General features: G+C 47.2%; 1 protein-coding gene across 1 annotated transcript in view; it reads right to left on the bottom strand.

The window, feature by feature from the left end:
• Positions 1-5,304: 5,304 nt before the first annotated feature.
• The window catches only part of LOC121841324 (adhesion G protein-coupled receptor E1-like), an 8,422-nt gene continuing 2,547 nt past the window's right edge, over positions 5,305-11,179 (bottom strand). Inside the window, exons 3-4 of the mRNA XM_042308702.1 lie at positions 8,683-8,829; positions 5,305-5,538 (exon numbers count right to left, since the gene is read on the bottom strand). Of these exons, the coding sequence (XP_042164636.1) occupies positions 5,351-5,538; positions 8,683-8,829 (335 nt within the window). The 3' untranslated portion in view covers positions 5,305-5,350. The remainder of the gene's footprint in view (positions 5,539-8,682; positions 8,830-11,179) is intronic.

The following is an 11,179-nucleotide window of genomic DNA, read 5'->3' as shown; positions in this document are numbered from 1 at the left end:
GCTCTAGGGCAACAGTGTCTAGATGGAATTTGTATTTGTGGTCCTGGTGACTGGACCTTTTTGGAACACCATTATTTTGGTCTTACTGAGATTTACTGTCAGGGCCCAGGTCTGACAGAATCTGTGCATAAGATCTAGGTGCTGCTGTAGGCCCTCCTTGGTTGGTGACAGAAGCACCAGATCATCAGCAAACAGCAGACATTTGACTTCGGATTCTAGCAGGGGAGGCCGGGTGCTGCAGACTTTTCTAGTGCCCTCGCCAATTCGTTGATATATATGTTGAAGAGGGTGGGGCTTAAGCTGCATCCCTGTCTAACCCCACGACCCTGTGTGAAGAAATGTGTGTGTTTTTTGCCAATTTTAACCGCACACTTGTTGTTTGTGTACATGGATTTTATAATGTCGTATGTTTTACCCCCAACACCACTTTCCATCAGTTTGTATAGCAGACCCTCATGCCAGATTGAGTCGAAGGCTTTTTTGTTTTGAAATCAACAAAGCATGAGAAGACTTTGCCTTTGTTTTGGTTTGTTTGATTGTCAATTAGGGTGTGCAGGGTGAATACATGGTCTGTTGTACGGTAATTTGGTAAAAAGCCAATTTGACATTTGCTCAGTACATTGTTTTCATTGAGGAAATGTACGAGTCTGCTGTTAATAATAATGCAGAGGATTTTCCCAAGGTTACTGTTGACACATATTCCACGGTAGTTATTGGGGTCAAATTTGTCTCCACTTTTGTGGATTGGGGTGATCAGTCCTTGGTTCCAAATATTGGGGAAGATGCCAGAGCTAAGTATGATGTTATAGAGTTTTAGTATAGCCAATTGGAATTTGTTGTCTGTATATTTGATCATTTCATTGAGGATACCATCAACACCACAGGCCTTTTTGGGTTGGAGGGTTTTTATTTTGTCCTGTAACTCGTTCAAGGTAATTGGAGAATCCAGTGGGTTCTGGTAGTCTTTAATAGTTGATTCTAAGATCTGTATTTGATCATGTATATGTTTTTGCTCTTTATTCTTTGTTATAGAGCCAAAGAGATTGGAGAAGTGGTTTACCCATACATCTCCATTTTGGATAGATAATTCTCTCTCTCTCTCTCTCTCTCTCTCTCTCTCTCCCTCTCTCACACCCCTAAAGTAAACGGATTCTACCGGTTATGCTAACATCACTAAGAAGGTTGGTCCTCCTCTAATCCTCCTCTAATCTACCCAGCAGACTACTGTAGTCATGTTTATCAAATAAAATCTAATGTTATTGGTTGTGTATTACATATTTTGCAGATGTTGCCGCAAGTGCAACGAAATGTTTATGTTTTTAGACAGTGCGTTGATACCTAACAAAACAATACACACACAAACACATCTAAATAAGAAAGATCAGAACAATATATATATGTAAAATCAAATCAAATTTTATTTGTCACATGGGCCGAATGCAACAGGTTTTACCGTGAAATACTTACTGACAAGCGATAACCAAGAGTGCAGTTTTAAGAAAAATAAGAGTTAAGAAAACAAGAGCAACAGTAAAATAAAGAATGTGGAGGCTATATACAAGGTATTACAGTACAGAATCAATGTGGAAGCTATATACAGGCTGTTACGGTACAGAGTCAATGTGGAGGCTATATACAGGGGGTACCGGTACAGAGTCAATGTGGAGGCTATATACAGGGTATTACAGTACAGAGTCAATGTGGAGACTATATACAGGGTGTTACGGTACAGAGTCAATGTGGAGGCTATATACAGGGGTACCGGTACAGAGTCAATGTGGAGGCTATATACAGGGTGTTACGGTTTACAGTGTCAATGTGGAGGCTGTCAATGTGGAGGCTGTATACAGGGGGTACCGGTACAGAGTCAATGTGGAGACTATTTACAGGGGGTACCGGTACAGAGTGAATGTGGAGGCTATATACAGGGGTACCGGTACAGAGTCAATGTGGAGGCTATATACAGGGTGTTACGGTACAGTGTCAATGTGGAGGCTGTATACAGGGGGTACCGGTACAGAGTCAATGTGGAGGCTATATACAGGGGGTACTGGTACAGAGTCAATGTGGAGGCTATATACATGGGGTACTGGTACAGGGTCAATGTGGAGGCTATATACAGGGTGTTACAGTACAGAGTCAATGTGAAGGCTATATACAGGGTGCTACGGTACAGATTCAATGTGGAGGCTATATACAGGGTGTTACAGTACAGAGTCAATGTGGAGGCTAAATACAGGGTACAGTTGAAAACCCCTTGGTTAACATAGCGATTCTGGGAACATCAGAAGGTCGGGGGAAATTAACTATATCCTGGTAATTATATTCTATACTACATATTGCGTTCAGTCTACATGGTCAATGATCTGACCAATTGAACATATGCGGTGGTACTTAATGAATATGATGTCAGTTCAGTTGTCACCTGAGACATTCTCATCAATGATGAGATGACATAAACTCTACAGTGGAAAGTCTACACATCAGAGTTATCGGTTTCATTTGGAATTGTTGTCCAATTTAAATGTTTGAATATGAAATTATTCGTGATGGGATGAAATGTGATTTTAGCCCGCCCCTGTGAAGGGACATGGGTTATTGTAAGGGTTTTTGTCCTCCTCTTCGTCTGAGGACCAATATGTGGCGTGGTAAGTGTCCATGGTAAGTGTCCATGTTTTTTTATTAAACACATAAACTGAACACTCCATACAAAACAATAAACGTAACGTGAATAACGAAAACTCAAAACAGTACCATGTGGTATAAAACAGAGACACGGAAACAACCTAGACACACAAAACATAGAATGCCCACCCAAGTCCCGTCCTGACCAACTAAAACAAACAATTAACACAATAACTAGGGTCAGAATGTGACAGTACCCCCCTCCCAAGGTGCGAACTCCGGCCGCAAAACCTGAACCTATAGGGGAGGGTCTGGGTGGGCATCTGTCCGCGGTGGCGGCTCTGGCGCTGGATGTGGACCCCACTCCACCATAGTCTTAGTCCGCCTCTGTGGTCTCCTAGGAACCCTAAACAACAGGCCCACCGGACTGAGGGACACGTCTGGACTTAAGGGGTAGCTCAGGACTGAGGGGTAGCTCAGGACTGATAGGTAGCTCAGGACTGAGGGGTAACTCAGGAGTGAGGGGTAGCTCAGGACTGAGAGGTAACTCAGGACTGATAGGTAGCTCAGGACTGAGGGGTAACTCAGGACTGAGGGGTAGCTCAGGACTGAGAGATAGCTCAGGCTGGTTGACGGCTCTGGCAGCTACTGGCTGACTGACGGCTCTGGCAGCTCCTGGCTGACTGACAGCTCTGTCAGATCCTGGCTTAATGGCGGCTCTGGCAGATCCTGGCTGAATGGCAGCTCTGGCAGATCCTGGCTGACTGGCGGCTCTGGCAGATCCTGGCTGACTGGCGGCTCTGGCAGCTCCTGGCTGACTGGCGGCTCTGGCGGCTCCATTCTGGCTGGCAGCTCTGGTGGCTCATGACAGACTGTCGGCTCTGGCGGCTCATGACAGACGGGAGACTCTAGCAGCTCTGGACAGATGGGAGACTCTAGCAGCTCTGGACAGACGGGAGACTCTAGCAGCTCTGGAGAGACGGGAGACTCTGATGGCGCTGGGCAGACAGGCAGCTCAGGCGGCGCTGGGCAGACGGGCAGCTCAGGCAGCGCTGGGCAGATGGGTAGCTCAGACGGCGCTGGGCAGACTGGAGACTCCGGCAGCGCTTGAGAGGAGGAAGGCTCTGGCAGCCCTGGACAGAGGAGCTCTGGCGCCTCTGGACTGAGGGGCTCTGGCGCCTCTGGACTGGGGGTCGGAAGCTCTGGCAGCGCCGGACAGGCAGGAGACTCCGGCAGCGCTGGAGAGGAGGAAGGCTCTGGCAGCGCTGGACAAAGGGGCTCTGGCGCCTCTGGACTGAGGGGCGGAAGCTCTGGCAGCGCCAGACATGCGGAAGACTCCAGCAGCGCTGGAGAGGAGGAAGGCTCTGGCAGCGCTGGACTGAGGGGCTCTGGCATCTCTGGACTGAGGGGTGGAAACTCTGGTAGCGCCGGACAGGCGGGAGCACCTGTATTGATGGGACAGAGAGACAGCCTGGTGCGGGGTGCCGGCACTGGTGGTACCGGGCTGGGGACATGCACCTCAGGACGAATGCCTTGCACACTACGCCAAGTCCTTGGTTGGTGGGTGATTCTGTAAGGGTTTTTGTCCTTCTCTTCTTCTGAAGAGGAGAGGCGAGAAGGATCGGAGGACCAATATGCGGTCTGTCATATTAGCTGGTCTGTCATAATATAATAGAGACAGTATATCTAGTTGGTCTATCATAATATACGAGAGACAGTAGATCTAGCTGGTCTGTCATATTATAATAGAGACAGTAGATCTACCTGTTCTGTCATATTATAATAGAGACAATAGATCTAGCTGGTCTATCATAATATAATAGAGACAGTAGATCTAGCTGGTCTGTCATAATATAATAGACACAGTAGATCTAGCTGGTCTGTCATAATATAATCGAGACAGTATATCTAGCTGGTCTGTCATATTATGATAGAGACAGTAGATCTAGCTGGTCTGTCATATTATAATAGAGACAGTAGATCTACCTGTTCTGTCATATTATAATAGAGACAATAGATCTAGCTGGTCTGTCATAATATAATCGAGACAGTAGATCTAGCTGGTCTGTCATAATATAATAGAGACAGTAGATCTAGCTGGTCTGTCATAATACAATAGAGACAGTAGATCTAGCTGGTCTGTCATAATATAATAGAGACAGTAGATCTAGCTGGCATGTCATAATATAATAGAGACAATAGATCTAGCTGGTCTGTCATAATATAATAGAGACAGTAGATCTAGCTGGTCTGTCATAATATAATAGACACAGTAGATCTAGCTGGTCTGTCATAATATAATCGAGACAGTACATCTAGCTGGTCTGTCATAATACAATAGAGACAGTAGATCTAGCTGGTCTGTCATAATATAATAGAGACAGTGTATCTACCTGGTCTGTCATAATATAGAGGTCAGGGATCAGGGGTTAGAGGTCAGGGGTCAGGGATAACATGGCCTCGGCCCCCTCACCAGTGCCGGCGGCAATATTGTTGCCGTGGTTACTGAGCCCTGACGGACAGTTACAGGTGTATCTGCCAGGTGTGTTTGTGCACATGCCCAGAGCGCCACACGCACACAGTACACTCACTCACTCACTCACTCACTCACTCACTCACTCACTCACTCACCCACTCACTCACACACACACACACACACACACGCAACACACACACACAGTCCACACAAACACACAATACACACACAGTACACACACACATACACTCACACACACTTATACGAAGTGACACGTTGAAAGGAGTCCCATATGATAAAAGCATGTTTCTCACCCTCACACCTGCTCTCTGTTAGTGTGTACCCAGACTGGCAGATGCAGATGTAGGACCCTGGGGTGTTCACACAGGATGAGTTGTTTGGGCAATCAGCAGTCTGCTCCTTACACTCATCCGTGTCTGCACACAGAGATGTAAAGATGGAGAGATGGTGGGAGATGGAGGATGGGAGAATAGAGAGAGAGAGAGAGAGAGAGAGTGGTCACACAGTGTTTCTTGGTAGTCTTAAACATTGACACAAAACCATACACCTCACACACCTGGTTATGGGATTAAAAAAGAAGACACCTCTATCATGTCAGACACAGAGCTGAAATGTATAATTGTTTTAGATTGCATCCCGATATTACACTTTATATACATCACAGAAGATTGAAATATAACTAAACCATTTGACAAAGAAAGACCAAATTTTCGGCAGTTAAACAAAAGAGTTTATTAATTATAAAAGTATGAAAAATATGAATAAACATTCCACCCATGAGGCCACGAAGTCATTTCACTACTCTCTCCTTCCTTCTGAAGTGTACACTACTTCAAAACTAAAAGCATTGGATTGGTGGAGGCATGCTAGTGTGAGTTCAGTGAAGGAAAGTGAACAAGTGCACACTTCACGAGAAAGGAGACATTATTGGGACGCACCCAGAGTCTTAGTTCTGCCTCCGGCAAGACGATGTGTTGGGGTCACAGTTCAAACTGGTTTAGGGTACGGTGTCACGTTCAAACTGGTTTAGGGTACGGGGTCACGTTCCAGTCCGACTACAATGCAGTCGTTGCATTGCTTCAACCAATGGCTGTGTGCTACGTCATTAACTGTGCTATATCATATAATGTGTTTGGCTGATGGTCGAGTTCCTGTCTGACTAGATGGGCAGGTGGTGTATTGTATCAACCAATGGCTGCGTTCCACCTCACTGACAGCCCAGTAGGGCATCAGATTGTTACTGTATCATTTGATGGGTACAGCTGTGAGTTCTGGTAAACATTTGGAGTGGAACGCAAACACATTAAAGGGGTCAAGGGCTAGAGTACCGTTGCCATGGTTACTGAGCCCTGACGGACAAGTGCAGGTGTATCGGCCAGGTGCGTTTGTGCACATGCCCAGAGCGCCACACACCGGGGGAGCCCACACACACTCATCCTCATCTGTAGTGGACACACACACACACACAGTTATGAGTTTTATGAATAATGACTAAATGATGTATACATTTAACATAGAACTATAACTAACATAATTCTACCCTGTCTCTGTATAATGATAAATGATGTTTGTCCAAAAGAAAGAGGGACTGTTAGCAGGCGAGGAACTGTGGCTAACAACTTGTGACCACTGTGGGAAGGAAGTCTCCCCACCCAGGGAGGGGAGAAACCTTGGGCTTGTAGTAGATTGTATAACAGGTGGCAGGCAATGTATCAGTAGGAGAAGACTTGTGAACTATATTGTCATTGTCTTAGAGGAGGAGTTACAGTTATGACGAGATGAGAGGTATATAAACCATTGTACATGTACGGATGAGCAGAGCTCTCGTAAATAAACATTCTATATATACATATATGTACTATTGTAGACTGGCCTCTGTCTGTTTCATTTCAACAAGAACCACCTTACAAGTTCATGGAAACAGACCGAGGAGTTGAATTGAAGTTCAGTTTATGAACATTGAGAACATAATTCTCTCTCACACACACACACACACACACACACACACACACACACACACACACACACACACACACACACACACACACACACACACACACACACACACACACACACACACACACACACACACACACACACACACACACACACACACACACACACACACATTCACACACGCACACACGCACACACGCACACACGCACACGCACACGCACACAAACGCACACGCACACGCACACACACACACACACACACATTCACACACACATTCACACACACAAGCTAAGCTGAGACCCTCACATCACACACACAAACAGGGTCTCAATTACAAGCCCGGTGCGGTACATTCCAGCTCCTCATATCGGCCGGGCGAGAGTGGGCATCGAGCCAGGTGCCATGAAGCCGGCTCTACGCATCTGGTCTCTAGTGTGTCTCCTCGGGTCGGCGTACATGGCACCAGCCTTACGCATGGTGTCCCCGGTTCGCCAGCACAGCCCAGTGCGGGCTATTCCACCTCGCCGCACTGGCCTGGCTACGGGGAGCATTCAACCAGGTAAGGTTAGGCAGGCTCGGTGCTCAAGAGCTCCAGTGCGCCTGCACGGTCCGGTCTATCCGGTGCCACCTCCACGCACCAGCCCTCCGGTGGCAGCCCCCCGCACCAGGCTGTCTCTCCATCTTCTCCCTACAGGTGCTCCCGCCTGTCCAGTGCCGCCAGAGCCAGCCAGGAGCTGCTGGAGCCGTCCTTCACTCCTGAGCTGCCAGAGCCTTCCTCCTGCCCAGCGCTCCCAGAGTCTCCCGTCTGTCCTGAGCCGCCAGAGTCTCCCGTCTGTCCTGAGCCGCCAGAGTCTCCCGTCTGTCCTGAGCCGCCAGAGTCTCCCGTCTGCCTGAGCCGGCAGAGTCTCCAGTCTGTCCTGAGCCGCCAGAGTCTCCCGTCTGTCCTGGGCCGCCAGAGTCTCCCGTCTGTCCTGACCTGCCAGAGCCGCCAGTCTGTCCTGAGCCGCCAGAACCGTCAGTCTGTCCTGAGCCGCCAGAGCCGCCAGTCTGTCCTGAGCCGCCAGAGCCGCCAGTCAGCCAGGAGCCACCAGAGCCGCCGGTCAGCCAGGAGCCGCCAGAGCCGGCAGGAGCTGCCAGTCTCCCGCCTGTCTGGCACTGCCGGAATCTCCCGTCCATTCTGGACCCATGGCTAGGGTCCCCAGTCGGAGGTCAGCGGCGATGGTTGCCGCTCGTAAGAGACCACGGGGGCGATTGAGGAGGCGGACAAAAACTGTGGTAAAGGGCGTGTGTTAGGGTGGGCAGTCTATGTTTGTTTTTCTATGTTGGTTTTTGTGTTCGGCCTACTATGGTTCTCAATCAGAGGCAGGTGTCGTTAGTTGTCTCTGATTGAGAATTATACTTAGGTTGTTTCCGTGTGAGTGTTTGGGTCACAAGGTACTGTTTCGGTTTTGTAGATTTCACGTTTATTATTTTGTTCCAGTGTTCAGTTGTGTGGTTTTGAATAAATCAATATGGACACTTATCACGCTGCGTTTTGGTCCGATCCTTACTCCTCCTCAGGCGAAGAGGAGGAAAGTCGTTACACACACACCAGAATACTCACCCTTACACTCCCCAGTGAGAGCAGTATAGTTGACAGTGGTTGTGGATCTGAACCCAGGTTTACACTGGCAGTAGTAGCTCCCGATGGTGTTGAGACAAGCGGCGTTGCTGCCACAAACCTGTGGTGTATCTTGGCACTCATTGAGATCTGAAGAGATAAGGACATATGGTGATAGAGCTGTGATTCCCTCACCTCTCCTCCAGTGATTCCCTAACCTCTCCTCCAGTGATTCCCTAACCTCTCCTCCAGTGATTCCCTAACCTCTCCTCCAGTGATTCCCTAACCTCTCCTCCAGTGATTCCCTAACCTCTCCTCCAGTGATTCCCTAACCTCTACTCCAGTGATTCCCTAACCTCTCCTCCAGTGATTCCCTAACCTCTCCTCCAGTGATTCCCTAACCTCTCCTCCAGTGATTCCCTAACCTCTCCTCCAGTGATTCCCTAACCTCTCCTCCAGTGATTCCCTAACCTCTCCTCCAGTGATTCCCTAACCTCTCCTCCAGTGACTCAAGACAGTCCATGTATTTTATGTATTTCAGAATTAAAGCAGCTGAAAAAAGGAATGAGAGGCTTGATGATCAGGTTACCATTTGGATCAGCTGTGGTGATGTGGTACATCAAAGCAGAGGACTGTCTGGGAGTTCAAGAGGAGAGGTTGGGGAATCACTGCTCCACAAATATGGCACAGAACAGAGAAGAAAAGATTGCAAAAACAAGCTAAACTGAGACCCGAGCCTCACACACGCTGTTGCTGTTTCTGATACATAAATACATCTAATCACAATTATTTTTTTTAGAGAATAATATCGTTATCCTCCCCTCCCCACCAACACTTAGAATAATATCATTATCCTCCCCTCCCCCTCCCCACCTACACATAGAATCATATCATTATCCATCCCTCCCCACCTACACATAGAATAATATCATTATCACCCCTCCCCACCTACACATAGAATAATATCATTATCACCCCTCCCCACCTACACATAGAATAATATCATTATTCCCCCTCCCCACCTACACATAGAATAATATCATTATCCCCCTCCCCACCTACACATATAACAATATCATTATCCAATCCCTCCCCACCTACACATAGAATAATATCCTTATCCCCCTCCCCACCTACACATAGAATAATATCATTATCCCCCTCCCCACCTACACATAGAATAATATCATTATCCCCCTCCCCACCTACACATATAACAATATCATTATCATCCCTCCCCACCTACACATATAATAATATCATTATCCCCCTCCCCACCTACACATATAATAATATCATTATCACCCCCTCTTCACCTACACATATAATAATATCATTATCCCCCTCCCCACCTACACATAGAATAATATCATTATCCCCCCTTCACCTACACATAGACTAATATCATTATCACCCCTCCCCACCTACACATAGAATAATATCATTACCCCCCTCCCCTCCCCACCTACACATAGAATAATATCATTATCCCCCTCCCCACCTACACAAATAATAATATCATTATCCCCCTCCCCACATACACATAGAATAATATCATTATCCCCCTCCCCACCTACACATAGAATAATATCATTACCCCCTCCCCTCCCCACCTACACATATAATAATATCATTACCCCCCCTCCCCACCTACACATAGAATAATATCATTACCCCCTCCCCTCCCCACCTACACACATATAATAATATCATTACCCCCCTCCCCACCTACACATAGAATAATATCATTACCCCCTCCCCCTCCCCACCTACACATATAATAATATCATTACCCCCCTCCCCACCTACACATAGAATAATATCATTACCCCCCCCTCCCCTCCCCACCTACACATATAATAATATCATTACCCCCCTCCCCTCCCCACCTACACATATAATAATATCATTACCCCCCCTCCCCACCTACACATAGAATAATATCATTATCCTCCCCACCTACACATAGAATAATATCATTATCCCTCCTCCCCCTCCCCACCTACACATAGAATAATATCATTATCCCCCTCCCTCCCTCCCCCACCTACACAGAGAATAATATCATTACCCCCCTCCCCACCTACACATAGAATAATATCATTACCCCCCTTCCCCCCCCCACCTACACATATAATAATATCATTACCCCCTCCCCACCTACACATAGAATAATATCATTACCCCCCCCCCCCCCCCCCCACCTACACATATAATAATATCATTACCCCCCTCCCCCCACCCCACCTACACATATAATAATATCATTACCCTCCCTCCCCACCTACACATAGAATAATATCATTATCCTCCCCACCTACACATAAAATAATATCATTATCCCCCCCCTCCCCCCCCCACCTACACATAGAATAATATCATTATCCCCCTCCCCACCTACACATAGAATAATATCATTACCCCCCTCCCCCTCCCCACCTACACATAGAATAATATCATTATCCTCCCCACCTACACATAGAATAATATCATTACCCCC

The sequence above is a fragment of the Oncorhynchus tshawytscha genome, linkage group LG29, assembly GCF_018296145.1.
Source record: "Oncorhynchus tshawytscha isolate Ot180627B linkage group LG29, Otsh_v2.0, whole genome shotgun sequence".
NCBI lineage: Eukaryota > Metazoa > Chordata > Actinopteri > Salmoniformes > Salmonidae > Oncorhynchus > Oncorhynchus tshawytscha.
The sequence above is the reverse complement of the archived record's forward strand: the minus strand, read 5'-3'. Positions and strand labels throughout refer to the sequence as shown.